The sequence below is a fragment of the Lynx rufus genome, unplaced genomic scaffold, assembly GCF_022079265.1.
Source record: "Lynx rufus isolate CCGP_SWC_20201006 ecotype Redwood Valley unplaced genomic scaffold, mLynRuf1.p SCAF_12, whole genome shotgun sequence".
Taxonomy (NCBI): domain Eukaryota; kingdom Metazoa; phylum Chordata; class Mammalia; order Carnivora; family Felidae; genus Lynx; species Lynx rufus.
This window is the reverse complement of record NW_025814826.1, coordinates 57,350,410-57,371,769: the sequence shown is the minus strand read 5'-3', so window position 1 is coordinate 57,371,769 and position 21,360 is coordinate 57,350,410. Positions and strand designations below refer to the sequence as shown.

The window sequence follows — 21,360 nt, the reverse complement described above, 5'->3', positions numbered from 1 at the left end:
TACAAGATTTATGCCAATGCCTTATTTTTACTGTTCATCCTCTGCAAAGTTACTAAGTTGTGATGATGTTTGCTGGCTCCCTTTTGCTTGTTTGCTGTGTTAACTTCCAAGCGACATACTTCACATGGTTGTATATAGTTGATACTGTTGAATTATCAGTCTGTGAGTGAAACAGTGAAAAGTCTAATTAACCTTAGGAGTATAGAAAATGTAAGAAATACTGGTTTATGTGTGGTAAAAATTTTTAAATGGGTCATCAATTGATAACTTCGTTTAGTCTTTAATGGTTAAATGTGGTTTGAATGCCATCTTCCTAGTATTCTCATTAGGGTTTAATTTTGCAAGAAGGAAACTATCCCTATTATTTAAAAATAATGGTCTCGGTCTTTACTTATTTGAGAGATCTATTTTTGATGTTAATTTAAATTGAGAATATATGCCTCAAACATTTTAAAGGAGTAACATTAGCATAGATATTAATCAAATGTAAATATTGCAAGTAATATGTAAAAAATCTAATCTTTTTTTCCAATCTTGCTTTATGTAACTTTTTTGATATGTGGAAAAGAGGGACAAGAGCTATAAACTCAGAGCCAAATGTGCTTTTGTTGTTCCAAATTTTCAATGCCAGAAGTATATAAACCTGCACCTGTTGGTAATTATGAGCAAGCCAGCCTTTGCCGAATCCCAGGCCTCTGCTTAAAATTTTTTTTACTGGAACTAAATGATGTTGCCATTTTTATTTTTAGGTTTGCTGGCATGGGTAATCTCATTAAGGTGCTAACCAGGGACATAGACCACAATGCAGCACATTTTTTCTTGGACTTTGAAAGTAAGTCTCTTTAGCCCTTCACAGCTGGTGCATAATGGTAAAGGTGAAAGATGAACTATATTCACACCGCAGTGAAGGCTGGCCCGAATATTTGTTAATAAGATATGGGGATCAAACAAAGTTTGCATGATTTTTTTCTCAGTCGTAGGCAAACATCACCATCATATGTATAATTCTTTAGTTTTTCATTTGCTAAAATCATGTTGAGTCTGTAGCCAGTGCTGTCCTTTCATTAGTCCATGAAGCAAGCAGCCTTATGATGAACATTCTAATAGTATGCCTTGGTGACTACGCCCAGCAGTGTTTGCTCAGAATCCTCTGATAATTTTATAAAAAACCAGAATCGTGCTGCATATCCAGAATCAATACTTTAAACAACTTCCACAAATTTATAAATAATCCAAATTTGGTTAGAAATATATGCATTATTTAATGGCATGCAGGAAGTAAGTTGAATATTCTGTGTTAAGATGAAATGCAAAGGTGAGCTGTGGCCAAAACTCTTAATATTTGGCTTTGAAATAAATTGTTGTTTCAGTGCAATATTAAACAAGATTATATGTGAATGATTCTTGATAAGAAATTTCTTTTTCAGAATACTAGCACTATTGGAATACTTAAAGAATTTTTCATTATAAGGCCATTAATGAAACTTGTCTTGGGAGAATTTTGAGAAGAAGTAGAGCAACAGTTGTGCCATTGTGTGCAGGAAAACCACATTTCACCTCTAGGTCCTACATACCAACACCTTGAGAACCCGGTTTGCTGTTTGCCAGAGCACAGTCTGGGCAACCCTGAAGGACGAATTCATGGCCTAATGAACATTTTCCCTGTTACTTTTTTTTTTTTTTTTTTTTAATAAATTTCAGATGTTCTTTTTTATAAAGGGATATTTTCTCTTTTCTCATTCTTGTCTTGACAGGTACCTTAACATGGGGAATCTTCTTAAAGTTTTGACATGCACAGACCTTGAGCAGGGGCCAAATTTTTTCCTTGATTTTGAAAGTGAGAAGATGATTTTCTATCTATTTCTCTTTGCCTGCCGTAGACTGCGTCTGTCCTGCACTAAACGAATGTTTCCACTTTGCCATCTTTTTAACTGCTTTGCATGACTGAGCTATGAATTGTTTGAGTAAAATTTCTGGTGCCTTCTAGAACTGGAAATCATATTTTATAGATTGCATTGTAGTAAAATGTTTTCACTTGAAGTTTTGTGAGAGAGTCCTATCTCCTGGTTGGACATTATTTTATAATTGGAGATCTCTACTGAAAACATTTGAGATACTCCGATGAAAACATTTGTATGAAAAAATTGTGGTGGAAAGGACAAATGCTACTTTGAGATTTGTTAATAGAAGCCATATTTGGGGAAAAATTTGTTGCAGCTGAGAAAAATTGACTAGGTTTTAATCATTCTATGTATCTATTGAAGTATTTTAAATACAAATCTGTTCATGAAGGCCATTCAAAGCTCAGTAATTTGGGCATAATATTAAAAGGTAAGTGTGAACCTTAATTATTTAATCTTTACAGATAATTTGAAAAGTTAAACTCATTATATGTATTTATTTCAGGAATTCATTTTTGTTCTAACTCTAAATAAAAAGAAAAATAATGGGTTCACAGACCTTTAAGTAATTTGCCTTCTGTTTGTTTTATGTTGCATGACCTATTGTAATATGGTCTAAGAGTGGCAGGTAAGTGTCATTGACCCCTGTGCATGTTGGAAAGCTTTTGCTTTTTGGCTGTCTGTATCGCTTTAGCTTATCTGGTTGTCTAATTGAGAACAATGATATCAAATTGGTTGTTTCAGTGTGAATGTTGCTGTTTTAACTTACGTTATTAGAAAATTGTTAGGAAAGGGTGAAGAGATAGAAGGTTAAAAGTCGTGTGATCCCGGGCATTTTCATCTGAAATTAAAACATTTGAACAGATTTTTAAATACTTAAAATTTAAGACCTTTTCTGGTTTTAAAAACAAATCCCTTAAAATCTATCCCCCGAGAGTCATTGCATTCTCCATCAACTTCACTTTAGTTTATGTGCTACTACACAGTTCATTCTACTTTGTGAATAATTTAAATATTTTTTCTGTAAACCAGGACAGTTGGTAGGAACACATCAGTTTGTAGCTTACCTCTATTTTATGGAATAATTTGTGGTCTCTGATATGTTCTTTTACTTTTATTACATTCCTATAGATGCTTTGTTACAGTTTGGGTCCTGCGTACAGGCTAGCAAAGAAAAATGTCACTATCAGGACCATATTAAATTGTTGGGTTTTTAGGGGAAGATGTTATTAAATGAAGGTTAGTTTTCTTGACCCTTCTCAACAATTTAGCAATGGCAATTTAAGTGCATGTTCAGCATGAATTTTAATCAGCTTGGGGATGTTAAGCAGATTGCTGACTTGAAGATTCTTCTTTCAGACGAGGCGACTTACATTAGAGCTGTATTTTAGTTTATCTGCATCTGTTTCAAACTGGTCTTGTGTATTTTTCTGCTATTCTGTCTCCTTTTTATTCTGTCTCGAATTCCTTACATTTGCAGAATCTTGGCTTTGATATGGTCAAGATCTTGTTCAAGACTTGGCACTTGATCTTTTTGTAAACCTAGCATCATGTTTTGGTCAAGTGAGAAGCATGAATTTTAAATATTTTAAAGATGAGTAGTATTGTAAATATTATTTGGTCTTGGTTTTCTAGTCTTTGGGGGTTTGGACCATTATCCTTAAAATTTAATAGCTAATTTAGTAGCAGGAGAACGTTAAAATTGCTAACACCACCAGGGGGAAAATAAGCAATAATGAAGAACTATGGGTAAAGTGTTAACTTGTTAAAGGCAGATGTAAAGTAAAAGGTGATATTTGTTGCCTTTATCAGCCAGTGTAGAACTTTTCATTTGACACTTACTGGTATTCTGTATATGAGGCCAGAGTTTGCCTGTTGTTACTTCTTATCTAGATTTTTAAATATGTTTTCTTTTGATTCCAGCATTAGAATTCTCTTAGTCAGTTTTATCTTTCATCTATTTGCATATTTTCTTCTTTTTGGAAATATGCATTTGTAAAAATTGATCTTATCATTAGACTATTTTAGGGACTTTTTAGCCCATCACATGGGTCCTCTCTTCAACGGTTGTAGGCCAGACTAAGAATTGTCAACACAATTGACTTGCCCGTTCCTGGTGATTACTGAGAATAAAGCCACATTCTTTTATTAAGTAGAATATTTGGTGTTACATTGTTCCAGGTTGAATGATAATGTTCAGGTTACGAGAGTAATTTGACTTTATTATTATACTGTTCCATCATTCCATCACTCAGAATGATGGAATAGTATAATAATAAATCTATTTACAGCGAGTAATAAATCTAGATTTACAGTGAGTAAATCTGGCTCACTGCATTTCAATGGTTGGGCAACTTATAGAAATAATTCCATACAGATAGATATACTGATATTTTGTATCAAGTTGTGTACACATTAAGTATTCTTGTGCATATAAAACATCTGATGGAATCCTGTAGTTTACAAAATGAAGATGTCTGTAAGTCCTTACTCCTTTAATTTACATGCATGCAGGTACATGTACGGGTTTCCACTTCAGTTCCACATTTAAGGCTTGCCCCCTGTGTGCCAGCCAGTAGATGTTGGGATGCAGAGATAACTAAGATATAACCCCTGCCTTTGGGGAGTTCTCAGTCTAGTAAGTTAGAAATGCAAACTGATAATTTCATTTACATAATTACATTCAAGTTGTAGATCACAAGGAATTAACCGTACCTAGCAGCGAGTAGTTTGGACATCATGGAAGACTTTCTGATGGTGACCTTTGAGTTGGGTTGTGGGAGGGTGAGTTAGAATGTTTCAGGGCAAGGTAGTGGAAGGACACTGTAGTGAGAAGGAACAGCATCTACAAAGGTCTTAAGGCATGAGGTGACATTTCTGTGTTCAGTGAGACATTGTTATCTACCCTTGAGGTGTCATAGAAAGAGGGCCTTTTTCTGAAATTATACCTGTATGATTTTATTTTAAGAATAATGGTTCAATTAAGATACAAGCCCAGAACTGCCTCATGAATTTTGGCAGCAGTTATGCTAATGGCAGTATATAAAAGAGCATTGAATTGGGGGCTGTGTAGCCTCTTCTGGTTTTTGGAATTGCTTATTTTATCATGACATTAAGAGCTGTTTCTAATGGCAGATCTTTAGCCTGAATAACCACTGTATATATTAGTTCATTAAATTGTGGTTCTCGGGAGAAGAGGGACTTTTATTTATTTTTATGTCCCTCTCCAACCTTCCCATAATGCTTTATAAACGGTAGAAGTTTAGTATTTGTTAGTTAACTTGATTTACTTATCTCCAGGTAGACCGAAATAGAGTAAACAGAGGTGGTGGCTTATAAATGAGGAATAGAGTCTTACTTTCTCTGATTCTTTGTTAAAGTGCCTTTCCATTTAGTCATACATTTCCTCTAATTCTCGTGTCTTTTGTGTGACTTGTCCCCCGCAATCTTGTAAAACTACTGATATCCACTCTTGTAGTCTATCTTTATTTTCCCATTTTACCTCTTGCATATTTTCAGTTGCTTTTGCCCTGTATTTTGGGATATCTTTATTCTGGCATTTTTTTTAGATTTATTTTTCTAAAATGATGTAGGATTATATTTGTACAGAGGTAAAAATGCATTATAGCTTCCTTTAACTTATGCTGGAGGTGTATTTATATCTCTGTACCTTCTCATTCTTTCACCAAATACGTGTTACAGAAAATCTGCTGGGCACTGAGTTTACCTGCTGTATACAGTGTATGCACTGTGCACCGAGGTCCCTGCCTCGATGAGACTTCTGGAGACAGATCGTAAATATTACCGCATGATTGAGGGCAAGACCAAAGCAGAACGACTCCATATCACAGTTGCAATTTTTACGCGATTTGCTTTTTGTTATTTTTCTTCTATAGCTGCTCTTTGCCCCCTTTGTCCCAGAACAGATCGAGTTTCAGCAGTTATTTTCAGTGACTCCTTAATAGGAAAGTGGTACAAAATTGTTGCAATACTTCATTTTACCTGCAAACAATGAGAGCAACTAAAACATGCTTTCAATTCCCTTGAACAGCTTTTTAAAACTTAGCTTGGTGACTGATCACTACTCCTACTCCCAGTAGTTGATACTTTATTTTGTCCTTTTGTTAGCTGGTTAAGTGGTAGATTTTTCTCTAGGTAATACAGTGTTTCATTCTTTGCCGTGAAAAATCAAAGTGACAAGTCTTGGTTGCATTATATGATACCATTTTTTGAAAAAAAGCTTTATTTTTATAGTCTTTCTCCCACCTTTTTGCATGACTTGCTATCAGTAACGTGGTGCTTATTACCTGTCTGCTATTTTGTTTGTCTTCATATCTACAGCAGTCTGCAGCAGCTTTCAAAATTATAAATGTGACTTTCCTGTGATAGTCTAAACAGTGTTTAATCAGTGTGGTGCTGGGTATTTTTCCACCCTTAGGGGGAACTGGAATCTTCTCCTTTATTTTTAAATTTCTTGGTACTTACTAAACTTTTAATAATTATTAACCACTTCCAAGGTCTACTTAAATCTACTTGATAATGTTTCTTTTGTATGTAAGTCTCAGTGTTACATTTTTCTGTTAACTTCTAGTCACCATACCAAAAATACAGTTCAGTATTTTCAAACTTGACAAATCTCTTTTGATATATAACAGTCAAAATATTGTCCTTTGTCATGAATTCCCACTTCATGAAGTAAAATGATGATCTGTGTCTACTATTGATGTTATGTCTGTGGTTTCACAATTCCATATGAAAAAGTATAACACTGCTGTTTTGCATGTAAGAAAAGTATTTTTCCCTATTGCATCTGGTGTAAGTATAAAAGTTGCGAGGTGTGCTTTTTTTTTTTTTTTTTTTTTTTTTTAGTGTGTGTCTGTTACTTTGGAGATTATGGTCTGGCTAAATGTGAAAATTACTTCAGCTAAATGACAAACCCTGATTTTTAAAAAAACCATTTAGCTGCAATATCAGTATTTGCTCCTAGTAATCCCTCTATGACTTTGTACACAGAGTAGTTTTAATTTGGCTCCTCTTGTGTAACTATTTTGTCACAGTATTTTTATTAAAAAAGTAGATGATTTTTTAGAGGAGATTTGGAAAATAAGGCAAGATATGAGAACACAAATTCTTGAGTTAGCTTTGCACATGAATGATACTCTATTATTGTTGCTGCTGTACTTTTTGAGTATGTTGAAGTTAAAATTTGATACTCTGTTGATTTAAAAAAAAACTGGTGTATTTTGACTAATTGGCAGGTTTTAAGAGGTGGAATTGAATTCTGACTTGCCCATGTGCAAAATAAATACGTTACAGTTATTGGGCATGTGGACTCCCTAGTTTTAAGTGTGAACTAAGTTTCTTTAACTTTTCTAAGGAAAGAAAGAAAGACATTGTATTTTGTGGGGAGGTGAAGTGGGTGCAGAGAAGTCTAAGTACTAGTTTCACAAGTGGTAGACAAAAGGGAGTTCTCAGAAATGCTCTCCATTCATACTATCAATTTGGTCTGCCTCCCCTTTCCCCGGAAGAAAAATGTTTGTGTGGAGGAATTCAGCCAGCACAGTTCCTCTCTAAAACATTATGTTAATCATGGTGTTTATCATTTTCAGTGCTTCATGCCTTAACTGTAGCATTGAACATGGTCTAATTGGAATGATTTATGAGAAACTCAGTTTCACAGATTGCCCATTTTTCTCCAAGCAAAAAAAAAACACCAAAAAACCAAGTATTAAATAAAAAAGATTTATTCCTCCTTAGAGAAACAAATGACCAAGTTATTAAAAACAGGATTTCTGTTACCTCGAGTTTAGCAGAGAGAAATCCAGATTTAGTCATCTATTAGCATATGTTCTGTGGCTGACACCACAGGTGGTGGAAATGCCCATATGTTTGTGTTCCTGATTATGCTTTTTATGACTGTAATTCTCCCTTCATTTTTCTCTCACTCAGTCCCAAGAATGGGGGGAGTCAGCTTTTGATTTCGTATTTCAAAATTTCAGTAACAGCTTTGCAGCTGAAAGTGTCTGGTTTTCAGCAGCCTACTTGTTCTGGAGCAATGTCATAAGTTGAACTCCTCTGCACAGGACTCTTGACCTTGTGCTCATCAGCACAGAAGTTCATTGGCACAGAATTTAAAGTGGTCCGTAGAAAAGGAGAGCATCTAACTACTGTTCTTTTAAAATAGTTTTTAATTTTTCATATCAAAACTTAGTCATTAAAATGAACTTTGTAGGAAAATAGTTGGGAGTCTTAAGCTGGAGATGAACAAGATATATTAGTAGACCTTGCATTTCTGTTGGATTAAAGTAAATCATTATTCATGCATTCACAGTCATTGGTAATGATTACGATATATACCAAGCCATGATTTGTAACTTTAAATAATAATGTTTGATGTTTCCTTGCTCCTTTGTGATATTTACAAACTTGAGGTTAATTATTCAAATGTAGAAGTATGAAAAAATTACCAGTCTTTTCTAAGAAGTGTGAAGTTAACATTGAATAAAATGTTAGGCATCTTTAGAAATTGGGATTGTTCATTGTTTAGAGTTATACATGTACTAAAAAAAAAAAAAAATCATGTGACTGTAAATTTTTTTGTGCTTTCCTGCTATTTAGATGCCCAGCCTACAGAGTCTGAGAAGGAAATTTATAATCAGGTGAATGTAGTATTAAAAGATGCAGAAGGTATCTTGGAAGATTTGCAGTCATATAGAGGAGCTGGCCATGAAATACGAGAGGTAAAGCATGTTTAAACATTTTCCAATAAACTAAAATTCACTACGTCCCTCTTCTTAATCTCCATTGTTTTGTATATACTTTCAAATTCTCTATTGCATATTAAGTGTTATATTTAAAGGAAGATCACTTGCATTATTTCAAAAGTGGTTGTATTGATGATACAAGGGTAAAAAGGAAAACAATGTTGTATAAATACGTAATTTCTGTATATTAAAATTTTGTTTATTTTTTGGTTGCTCTTCCACCTGAAATTTACAGTATCCAATGGGGACTATTTATACTTTTCTTTTTGAGAAGAGGAGAGAATGTAACTTTCTGTGGCCTTTTGTCCTGCCAGTCTGTTTTTTTCCTTCCTCCCATGCTTCTTAGGAGAAAGCTGCTATCATCCTTGTGGTCTGGACTCCCCCAGCTCTGTCTGATGACTTTACACCATGAAGCAAATATTTAGTGTGGTCTCAACTTGCTTCTTGTGAGCCTCTGAACTTATCTAGGTTTCTATCCATCTATCTCTTACTCCACTTCTTCTGTTTCTCTGAAGAAGCTGTGTCTCTACTTGTTACCAAGATTTATTTCTTTGCCTTTGTTCTGCGTCCTCCTCTTGGAACTTTATTAATTATTCCTTCTTTTAATTAGATCTTTTGTGTTTCTGGTTTCTGCTTGACTTCTTCCCTTCAGAGTATACACATAATCAGGTGCCCTGTACCACCCAAAGAAACTCCCTGGCCTCTGGGCCCTTACCTGTATTTCTTGAAGACATAGCTCTGTTTCTTCATTTTTTCCCACCCTTCTGCTTCTGTTATTCTTGGGTATAACCAACAGTGCGCAGAGGTTGTCAAGGAGCAGTCTGACGCTGGGTTGACGGTCCACATCCAACTCCATTCGTCTAATGATACTTGGAGTATTAGTGAAGGCAGAATTAAATGCAGGCACCAGAAAACAATTCAAGAAATGTTTCGGGCTAAGGGGCCACAGGTTTTTGGCATTTGGATGGTTAATATGAGGGAGAAAGGGGAGTTACAAATGATTCCAGGGTTTCTGGTTTAGATTAGCTGTTGGTAATATCATTAGCTGAGGGAAATTACAGATTAACGTGAATTCTGTTTTTTACCTCTCATGCACTGGACTGTTGTTGCCTGAATGTCTTGTACATGTACACTTTCCTTCCTTCACATCCCAGCAGTTACTTCCCCATTACTCTGTTGCCCTAGTGCTGTGCACACGTTTCTTTCATGGTAATCATTTCTTTTTGAAAAGACTATTGAAATGTAAAGTTTATGACTCCACTACCACCTCCAGCTTGAGGAGGATAAACCTGGTTTCTTACTAATTTTTGTGTCATCAGCACCTAACACAGTGCTTAGTAAGCAGTTAGTAACTGTTGAAGAAAGAAATACAAGAGCTTAGACTAATCTCGCCAATATCATTAGCTTAAGTGAAACCTTAAGATTTCAATAAGTGAAGGCATGTAACCATTCCTGTGAAATTCAAGTTCTAAACATTTGAACATATTTTGAAAAATCAAACATTTATGAAATGTTTAAATGATTAAACACGATCTTAATTAACTAATGAGAAATTAATTTCTTCCCTATAGGTCACAACAGTTCACCAGCTGCTCTAAAAATGTTTCTCCTTGTTGATTATTAGTGCTACAGATTATTTTTAATTGTTCAGTATTATATCATTAGATTTCTTAAAAGTTTGTTTTATGATTGAATTCTGATCAGCTGGTTACAGTTGTCACCTATGAACAATAAAGAAAAAACACCTCATTTGCTACAGAGATACAGACCATTACCTATTTAATATAGACCATTACCTGTTTTTAAGGTTAAAACCCTTAGGATTTTTTTTTTTTTTTAAACTTGCCAAGTGAAGGGTTACTCTGCTTCTGTGTGGAAAGGCTCACTACAATGAAAGTTTTTCTCCCCCCAGAGTCTTTATATTGACTTATTGTAATGTATATGTCAACTTAACTGAATGCAGTTGTAATTTTTTGGAAGAGGGTAAAATGATAGAAAAGCTTCTATATAAGCCATTTCAAAGAGAACTTGTGGGGATGTGAAACCAGGAGCCCTAAATGTTGTGACCAAAGGTTGGAGTTCTCCATAAGACATTATAGTCACTCAGTTCAGTGCTGAAGCCACGTTCAGTGCACTTGTGGCATCCCATGATTGGTCAGGTGGGAAAGTAGGTAAATGTTGCAAAGTTAAAAAAAAAAAAAAAAAAAAGTTTATATAGAAAAATAACACTTGAAGAATAGTAAAAGAAAAGGGGAGAATAACCAGTAATGGTAAGAAATTCACCTGACCAGGCCTTTAGACTTAGTACAAAGGTACCTTCATTTCATTCCTTGGTAAAGGAAGTAAGGACAGAGAAATAAGTAAATAAAATAGATATAAAATATGTAAGCTAGAAAACTCTTAAAAAAACAGCATTTAAATCTGTAGATTTAGGCTAAGTGTTTAACCATTCAGGCATTTGAAGAAATTTTCACCGAGGAATGCATATTGATGTTTGGGTTTAACTCTATAAGCAGAATGTATTTCTGAATAATAGAAAAACAATTTAAGAAAGGAAGGTACAAATAAAAGCTGATTTTACCAATATACAAATATGCAAAGAACAGATGTAACTAGGTACCTGTCAATATGAAGACTTAAATAAACAACTATTCTACCTATAAAAGAGCACAGTCTATAGAAAAATGTTCACATTTACTAATAATGCATACTGCTGTCAAGCAGTTTTATTGTATATGATGCTAAGTTGTTAAAAGCTCAATACTGGTTGGTTTATGAAGGAACAGGTAGTCTTAATGCAAGTGTATTATAAAATGCCTTTTTGGAGGTCAGTTTGGCAGTGTGTAAAAATAAGATCTATCAAAATTATTTGTACTCTTGCACCAGATAACTTAGTCTTTCAGATAATATTTTCTGCAATGTGAGTATCTGGTGCAGGAGCATTAAAGTGGAAGGTGAAATGTAAAAACCTATACTGAGGATGTGGAGTTAGATATATCTTTGCTTAAATAGTATTTTATTAAACATGACTGAAACAGAATAAAATTTGATTTAATGTAGACTCTGTTAAATACACAAAGCTCATTCTCTAGGGTAAACCACTATTAGAGAGGGAAATAAGAGCTCTCCACTAATGTTTTGATATATCTATACCAGTTTTAACGATTCTGAAAATGAGAGTTATAATATCTGCTACATGACAGTCTCACCATTGCCATTTACAAAGTGTCCTTCTCTGTGTTGGGCCGTACTGGGTGCTGTACCAAAAATGTTGCCTAACAGCAGTGAAACCATGTGAAAGGAGAAGGAATCAGAATTACGAGAACCATAACTTGTTGTCCTAAAAGAGCAGCCAGTGTCCACTTCTAAATCCAGGCAGGGCAGGCTCAGGGGGAGTCTTTAACTCCCTCAGTTGTGAAAGTGGGTGACGTTTGCCTGCGTGTTTTGATATTATGAGAATGAGTTTAGTATTTTGAAAATAGTTTTTAGATCCTTGCAAGAAAAGTTTAGATAGGCTTCTCAACAGAAGAAAAACAACTTTTAATTTTTATCTGTTTGCTTATTTCTTGAACAATAAAGTTGTACCACTTGATACAAAACATTGCTAAGATGGGGCTCGAGGCTTATAGAACTTCCTCATATATGTGAGAGTAGTATCACAGTCCTTTTGGAATATTCCTATTAACGTGAAATCAGTATTGTTAGCGTGTAATGTCAGATTTCCTTCAAATATTTCTAGGTAGTCACATAAATAGGATTCACTTCAGAATCCTGTCGTGTTTGAATATCATTTAAAAACATTTTGTATTTAAAAAATCAAGGGACGCCTGGGTCGCTTAGTCGGTTGAGCATCCGACTTCGGCTCAGGTCATGGTCTTACTGTTTGTGGGTTCAAGCCCAGCATTGGGCTCTGGGCTGACAGCTTAGAGCCTGGAGTCGGCTTCGGATTCTGTGTCTCCTTCTCTCTCTGTCCCTCGCCTGCTCATGCTCTGTCTCTCAAAAATAAATGTTAAAAACAATTTTTTTTTTAATCAAGAAAATTTGAATATAGTGGCAAGCAGATAAAGTACACTGTGTAAATAATACATGGCCTGTTTATTTAGTTTGTAGCTTATTCAGAGCATTCCCTAAATCTCTCTGGTTTCCATTTTATTTTGCTTTCTTGTTTTTCAGTTTAGTGTGGATGGAGTCAGAGTACTCGTGCCTTGGGGAAATCTAAACATGTCAGTACCTCCTGATAGTGTTTATAAGAAGGGCCTCCCCGCCATACCCGCCATCTTGATTATGAGTTTCAACTTTCAGATAGTGTGTTTAGCTTGTTTGAAGACGTTGGAGAGAGCAAGCCAGATTGTTGAAAAAAGCATTAAGTTCCATAGAGGATTAAGAAAAGCACCTGTAAGCAAAAGAAAGATGAAAGCAAGAAAATTCATTTCTTTGGGAGTAACCCTCTGTATTCAAGAAAGATTGCCTAATGGTTTGAAAGACTGGTCCTATTTTATCGCACATACCAGGGCTTCCTCTGTTTCCTGAAACCTGTATTTTCATGTGAAAATAAGAGCGTTGTGATTTTTAAAGATCTAACTATTTTTATTCTTTGGATTTTGAAGGCGATCCAGCATCCAGCAGATGAGAAGTTGCAGGAGAAGGCTTGGGGCGCGGTTGTTCCACTAGTAGGCAAATTAAAGAAATTTTATGAATTTTCTCAGAGGTTAGGTAAGTTGAAAGTTTTGTAATTATGACTTCCCTAGTGAAAAAGACGTTTATTAATAAGGAATTATGTAGTATTTTATGTTCACGTCACTGAATTTGTTTGCTACGTAGGTACAGCAGTCTTGTTAAGACTGTAAGATTACAGCATGATCTCATCCCTATCAACTCAGCTCTTTAATTTATGTAGGCCATTTCCCTCCACAAATTATAACTTCCACAAGGAAAATGTCTGAATTTTGTGTAGCCTAAAGCATCCTAGTATGAGAAACCACTTGGTGGAATTTCTCCCTACAGCAAATCCTTTCCCATAAGTGGAAACTAATCCTCAGGCCCTTTGGGTTATTTAGGTTTTTGTGTTCTTAAAATCATTGCTGCTTATGATCAGTTCATGTTTCTAAAAGTGTACAACATAAGAAATAGGAAGCTGATGAGATGCCCAGAGTTACCTAGGGGAAAGCATCGGAAATCATCTTTCTCCCTTGCTTGGGAAAAATTATTCAGAGGTCAGAATTGTGCCTTCCGTTCAGTAAGTAAGCAAAATTGGAGTCCTGGTTTCTTGGAGAAAGAGGAGGCAGAGCAGGGAAGATTTAGTTAGCTGCTGGAATGATTTGAAAGACAGAAGTTGCCGGGAGCAAAAATGGTAATTATTTGGGTTCTGTGTTTTGTTGTTGTTGTTGTTTTTAAATCTCCAGTTGCCTCGGGAAAAACCAGTAGCTGAGGCAAGAATCGGTCAGTCTGCATCTCAGTCAGCTGGCAGTAGGTCCCTAGCACTTCCTGGTACTTTATATCTTGCTCTCTGTACCTTCGTATTAGCTGCTCGGCCACTGTGTCCGCCAACTGCTTGAAAGTTGAAGCTCAATTTTTTTAAAAATGGCTAAGTGTTTTAAAAAGTAAGAGAATTGCTGTTTTTCCTTAGATGAAGTACAGACTGTTTAATGTACACAGAAATAATAATTGAGATAGAAGTGTTGGTATAAATTTTCTTTCTTATTGGAAAGAAGAATGTAACTTATTTTCTCAAGCGTGACCAATAGTTCTTTCATACTGCCTGACCTTTTGTCCAAACACCAAATAGTCCATAGTTTTGTAACCCCAGAGAACCTAAATCTTTTATTTATTTTTATTTTTTGAGAACTTGTCTTTTTAATCGGGATTATCTTGACTCCTTCATATTTAGAGTTTTTCTTGTGCTGCTAGTTCGTCCCTGCATTTGTAGTTTCACTGATGTCGATGGTGCTCAGGCCTACTCAGGCTCATCTTGGTCTCTCAGCATTTGCCACTAAAAAAGAATAATTGTAAAAGAGGCCAAACCAGTCAGGCTTACGTGTTCTCTTATGTTTTAACTGTTGGAATTAAATCAGGCTAGTAGTGTGTGTTCCATTTCAGTAGAGGGATGTTGTAACATACGTAGTAGTAAGAGGCTGTCATTTTTTGTACTGTCCTGTGGGAGCCTGGAGCTTTTATTGCTCTAGCAGCTTCTGTGAAGTTATGAGCAAAGTACACATTTTATATGGGATGGTTTACTCCTCATCTCTTGGCCAGTAACCTGGTTAGTAATGTTTCCAGTTTCCTTGCTGACCAAAGCACATCCTTATTTACGTATGATAGGAACTCTGTGTTTGTTGAGTGAGTGAACGATTAATTAATGAATAGACACATCTGATATATCAAGTATGTGTTGAGTATTCAGGAGAAGCAATAATAATGGATTTTAGGCTTTGGAGGCATAGCTTCCTGTTTGAAACCTGATGTTTGCCACATATCAGTTGTGTGGTCTTGACCACATGACTTAAGTTCTCTGGGCTTCAGGATCCTGGCTGGACCTCGAGTCTGGTGAGCCCTCTGGTTTATATTCACTAAACCTTTTGTCTCTTCTCTTCCTACTTGAGCCACAGCTGAGGATAAATGTTACAGGTAGCCCCCAAAGCAGCACATAACTGTCATGATACACATGATCCTTCAGAATCTTGCAGTCCCAAGGAGAAGGTTGCTTGGCCTGAGCACCACAGATACACTGTGGTGTGTACTCCAGAAGAGGGACCCTGATCCCTTGCCAGCTGGCATGTTTGTAGGGAGACAGGGAAACGATCACTTGCCTGATTTGGAAGATAACTGACTTTTGTTGACAAGGCTAACCTTCTGGCCTGGGAAATGCCTGGACTTGCTTGTTTCAGTCTAAGGCCTTCCCAGTTGAGGCAGCCACCTCAGGGAAGGTTGTATGATGATCAGACAGTGAACAGACTGCTTTGTCTTTCTTTCGTCTTCCTCCTGTTCCAAGGGCTTGTTATGGGGACCATCTCCTGGGGTCATAATGAGTAGCTCTTTCCAATATGTTGCTCGTTTTCACTGGGCTGGATTGCCCGCAGTGAGTGTGGCCATGTTTCTTGGCTATGTTAAATCACCCACAGTCCACATCTTTGGTGTTCTCTTCTGAGAATTTTAAGTTCTCAGACAAATCTTTGTTAGAGGTGTGGATGGCAGCAGTGGGAATAAATGCTTGTTTCTAAAGGGGAACTTTCCACAGAGGCCTCCCGCTCCAAGGCATCCAGTTATTTCCCCTTACTGTTCTACCTTGTGGACTACTCTGTCTTTATCATTTCTCCCAGTTGATCTCTTGCTTGCAGCCTTCTTATATAGCTTGGACTTGTGCACTGATCTACCAGTTAATTTCTTCCAGAATTTAGGGCTTAGTAGTCTATTAACTTCGTCTTGTCACCCACCTTTTCTGAGGATCATAATCACGTGGTTTTGTTTTAGGAGCTCCACCAGGGAGACTGATCCCTACATCCTTTCTTCCTTGACCTCCCTTTCTTTACAACTCAGCCAGAAACCTGAACCACCTTTTGGGATCTTCTGTCTCTGATTCCTCTATTGACACACAGCAGTGTGGGCTAGCACGACTCTTTTGTGTCCACAGAGGCCCTCCAAGATGAGAGGCTGGTCTAGGTGCCTCAGAGGCAGATAAGCAGTGCCATCATCTTGAGATGACTTTTTATTTCATAGATTTGCCATTGAGGACTCCAGCCATTTAAGGACAGAAGTCCTCCGGCATGGTTCCTGGCCATCCCAACTCAGCCAAGTGACTGGACTCCACTCCTTGGGGGAAAGGTCTGCCATCCCCCATAGTGTAGAGCACTTTGAATGCTAAATTAACCCTGAGACTTGATAAAATCTGGGAAATGCAATTTTCTTTTTTTCTTTAACACCCTGTAACAGTATTGGTGTTTGTGTGTGTTTTTTTTAAGTTTTTACGGTTCTCATATCTTTCAAACCTTGCTTTCCACTTAACTTACATTAATACTGACAGATGGAATGAATTCTGGGAGATGAGTAACCCATTTTTCAAAATGGCTAAACTATGTTTTCCTTAATTGACCTTCACACGCACTCATGCACTTCTGTAAGCCAGCCATACTCCTCCAGTTCAGTTCTGCACACAGCCCAGATGAAGTGGTGTTTTTATGAATGTCAATCTGATGATGTCACTACTCTGCTTAAATAGTCTCTCCAGGGACATTAGGGTGACAAGACCAGAATGCTTGATCTGGCACACAAATTATATGCATCTTACTTTGGTCCGGGGTTACTCTCCTCCCGGCGCTCTTTTCTACCTGTACTGGTCCTCTTGTACTTCTTCTGCTATGTCTTGCTCTTCTCAGCCTAGCATCTGGCTCACTGCCCTATTAGCAAACTCTCGTTCATCCTTGGTGCACACCTAAGTCTCAGCCCAAATGTCACTTACTCAGAGAGGTCTTTTCCTGAACCTTCAACTAGGTGAGGTCCCGTTTCTATATTTTTCTTTTGTATCATGTGCTTGATAACACACGTCACAACTGTAATCATGTGTCTTCTCTGTATAGTCACGCTCCATGTGGGCGTTGGGAACACGTCTGCCTTCATCTCTGTATCCTCAGGGCTTGACACACAGTAGACAGTCCATACGTTTTCTGACCTGCTATAAAAAAAGGATAAGAGCTGTCATTTGAGTTACTGTGTAGATGACAGATAATGTCTGTGTAATGGCTAGCTCAGTACCAGCACATAATACATAAAAAGTATCTCCTGTGTAGTAATCCATAGATTCATATTTTATAAGGTTACAGAGGATAGATACAATGTTGCTTCATTTGAGAGACAGTTTATTATGTATTATGCTGAAAAGAATAGGGCTGTAGAGTCCAAAACATCTGGCGTTAACTATCCAAACTCTTGGGGGTCTAACTGCTTTGAAACTGAGTGTACCCATCTGTGATGCTCATGTCCTAGTTGATGGTGACAGGTCAGTGAGAGACTGGGTCACGTGCACAGTGTGGATGTTCGTTCCTAGTAGGGTCTTCATACGTAGTACAGCTGGTGTATTTTTAAGTTAAGGGTTAATGATCTGATGTACATTTATTATTATTGATAAATATTTGCTTATTAATCTGATATTTATTCATGTCAGATCACCATCTACTAGTATAAGTTCCTGTGTTTTTAGAATAGAATCTGGCATTGTTTTCTTTAAAAAGAATTGTTTTTACTGTTCTTTTAATTTATTTTTGAGAGAGAGAGAGAATGAGTGGGGGGGAGGGGAGAAGGAGACACAGAATCCGAAACAAGCTCCAGGCTCTGAGCCGTCAGCACAGAGCCCGACGCGGGCTCGAACTCACGGACTGTGAGATCATGACCTGAGCCGAAGTTGGATGCTTAACCCACTGAGCCACTCACATGCCCCTGGAATCTGGCTTTGTTTTCTGATTCTGAAATCTTCAAATGAATTGCTTGATTTCTTTGCCTTTTTTTTTTTTTTTAAGTTTATTTATTTATTTTGAGAGAGAGAATGAGAATGAGAATCTCAAGCCGGTTCCACAGTGTCAGCACGGAACCCGCTGTGGGACTCAAACCCACAAACTGTGAAATCACGACCTGAGACGAAAGCAAGAGTCAGATGCTCAACGGACTGAGCTGCCCAGACACTCCAGTATTACCATTTTTAAACACACCATTTACTAGTCTGGCATTCCAAAAGGAGCACTTATTTTGAAGGGACCGTTTTACTTATGGGCTGAATTTAGAATATTTTCATTGTGTTCCTAAGTTGTCTAACTCTTAAGACACTGAGACCTAACTATTAAACCAAATACTTTATGTCCTTCAGTATCTGACAGGAAGCAGTTTGTGTTTATAAATAAGGAGCATATTCAAAGTATGAGAAGTTGCTCATTCATTCACAGCCATGTAGAGCTTTGACTGTGTGGACACTATGCCACCGAAGGAGTTACTCAGCTCTAGGTAACCGTTACCAGTTCATAAAAATCAACACTGTATAGAATGGTGAAGATAATTCAGAATTTGCTGTTCGATCCTGATGTTTAATTGAGATTCACATTCTTACAGAATTCTAAAACTGAATTGGTCCCTTTAAGGGACCAATTTGTTCTACTGAACACTCTTCAGTTTGAGTGATTATACTTAGATAATACGACTTTTGAAGAGACCTTATTTTTTGGGGAATTAAAGCTATAACGTTTATAAATTGCTTTTTAATAAATAAAAATCAGAGAGATACAAACAGCTTAACGTTTTAATCTTTCTTTCTTTAGAAGCAGCACTAAGAGGCCTTCTGGGAGCCTTGACCAGTACCCCGTACTCTCCCACACAGCATCTAGAGCGAGAGCAGGCTCTTGCCAAACAGTTTGCGGAGATTCTTCACTTCACACTCCGGTTCGACGAACTCAAGGTAGGACTCCATGCTGGCCCTGCCAGCATGGAAATCGTGGGCGTAGGAGGAGACTCCTGGGGACCTAGTTTGAGTGTTTACGTGATGTCCTTTGGCCCCTGGCAAAACCTGGAGAACTGGATTTAAAAGTTGTAGCAGATCTTTGATACATTATATGCATAGCAAATAGCAAATTATCCAATACTCAGTCTTCATTTAGTTTCATTTTTTTTTTTTACGTTTATTTATTTTTGAGACAGAGAGAGACAGAGCATGAATGGGGGAGGGTCAGAGAGAGAGGGAGACACAGAATCTGAAACAGGCTCCAGGCTCTGAGCCATCAGCACAGAGCCTGACGCGGGGCTCGAACTCACGGACCGCGAGGTCATGACTTGAGCCGAAGTCAGATGCCCAACCGACTGAGCCACCCAGGCGCCCCCATTTAGTTTCATTTTTAAAAATATCTCTGAAGCATATACTGTTGACCTTTCCTAATACTCTTTTTTTCTTTTCTGTTCATTCCCAGTTTATCTTCAATATCCTTTTACATAAAAATGTTAAGATCCTTTCTTCCTACCTTCCTACCTTCCTACCTTCCTTCATTTCTCTTCCTCATCTGTCTGTCTGTCTTTCTGTTTCCCTGTGCACCCGACCTCCACGTTGTTGGAGGGAGGGAGTGTGGAGAAACAAGAACTAGCTTTTGTCTCAGGAGACCCGAGTTCCACTGTGGGCTCTGTTACAGTGACCACATGTGAGACAGGCCCTTTGACTTTCCAGGACCTCAGGGACCTCGTCTGATAAATAGAGCAGGTGGATTCCTAACTACAGTCTTTAATGATTGCATAATAGGAAATTGATTTTGTTTTATTAATACTTTGAGGACAAAGGATTTATATATATGATTTTAGTCTGAGGATTGATTGCCCTGTTGACCATACATTCATACTTTTATTGTAATAATTCAAAACAAGTACCTAAGTATTTCTTCTTATTTTTGTTTATTTGGTAATACTGGTTTTTGGGAAACAACCTTTTAGTGTATTACCTGAAATTATTGAAAAGAAGGGAAGTATTCAGATCACGACTGTAAAACCGTCTACAGGGTTTATATGTTCTGTAAGGACTAAGTACAGTGTTACATAATTTAAGTGCAAAAAGCTATCGTGGATGATACCAGTTTTAGTTCTTAAATTGTTTACAAATTAGGGAATGTTACTTAACTAGTTAAGGCTGTATTTAGTAGATTTTTTCGCTTATTTTTTACACTGTCATTTAGTGTACATAATACATTTTTCTTTCATAAATGTCTTTAGATGACAAATCCCGCCATACAGAATGATTTCAGCTATTACAGAAGAACATTGAGTCGTATGAGGATTAATAACGTTCCAGTAAGTTAATGCTTTGAATCAGGGGGGTGGTAATGGGAGCCATTAATTTATTTGTTCAGTGCATTCGCTTATTTGCTTGTTCATTTGCTCATTCACTCAGATCAAGTTAAAGCTAATGACATAGTCAATAACCAGCTATGGGTGACTGTAGGTATGAGAGGAAAGTGCAAGATGTAGCAGCCCATGCGTGGTGCTTCCCTGCTCTTCACCTAGCGCCTCAGATCCCTATGCCTACTTAATAGAACTGCTCCTTGTCCATATAGTAATACTTACAAAATTTCTCTGTGTATTCTCATGTTATTTATTTACTCGTTCATTTAAAGATTTTATTCTTCAGTAATCTCTTCACCCAATGTGGGGCTTGAACTCAACCCCTAGATCAAGAGTCGTATGCTCCACCGACCCGGCCAGCCAGGCCCCGTGTGTATTTTCATTTTAATTGCACAAAAACTTTGTGGATTAGTGGTTGTGAGACCCCGTGGTCTTAGAATGGAAGAATCCAGGAGAGAAGGTGGCCTGGAATGGGAGGGGTACTGTTGTCAGCAGAGTTGTGGGCCATGAGTGCTTCTGTGCCTGGTCCTTGGCTAGTTATAACATCTCTTCTGGTTTATTAAGGCTTGATTTCCCTTGATTTCTCCTTGCCTTTACCCTTTTCTACCTCCAGGGAGTCAACTACCAGAAGTAAAACCTTAAATGGAAAGAAAATATCTTTTTCTTTAGGTATTTTGAGGACCTACATTGTGCTAATTGGTGTGAAAAATTTCTACGATCAGCCTTACAGCCTTAACTAGATAGCTTAGTAAGGAAAGATCATGTGAGTGTGTAAGGAGCAGTAAGTGGCTTAAGAGGTTAAAGAAAATGACAAGGGAGATCATTCTTTTTTTTTTTTTTCT

The 21,360-nt window shown here is 37.1% G+C and overlaps 1 protein-coding gene across 6 annotated transcripts in view; it reads left to right on the top strand.

Moving 5' to 3' along the window:
* The window catches only part of CYRIB (CYFIP related Rac1 interactor B), a 108,120-nt gene that overhangs the window by 75,364 nt on the left and 11,396 nt on the right, over window positions 1–21,360 (top strand). For 2 of the 6 annotated variants that reach the window (XM_047074190.1, XM_047074191.1), the window contains exons 3-7: window positions 1,755–1,837; window positions 8,520–8,641; window positions 13,273–13,378; window positions 18,961–19,097; window positions 20,390–20,467. In XM_047074190.1, the coding sequence (XP_046930146.1) occupies window positions 1,765–1,837; window positions 8,520–8,641; window positions 13,273–13,378; window positions 18,961–19,097; window positions 20,390–20,467 (516 nt within the window). In that variant the 5' untranslated portion in view covers window positions 1,755–1,764. Of the gene's footprint in view, window positions 1–44; window positions 833–1,754; window positions 1,838–8,519; window positions 8,642–13,272; window positions 13,379–18,960; window positions 19,098–20,389; window positions 20,468–21,360 lie in introns of those variants that run through there. The other 4 variants (XM_047074192.1, XM_047074193.1, XM_047074189.1 and 1 more) reach the window with 4 other exon arrangements.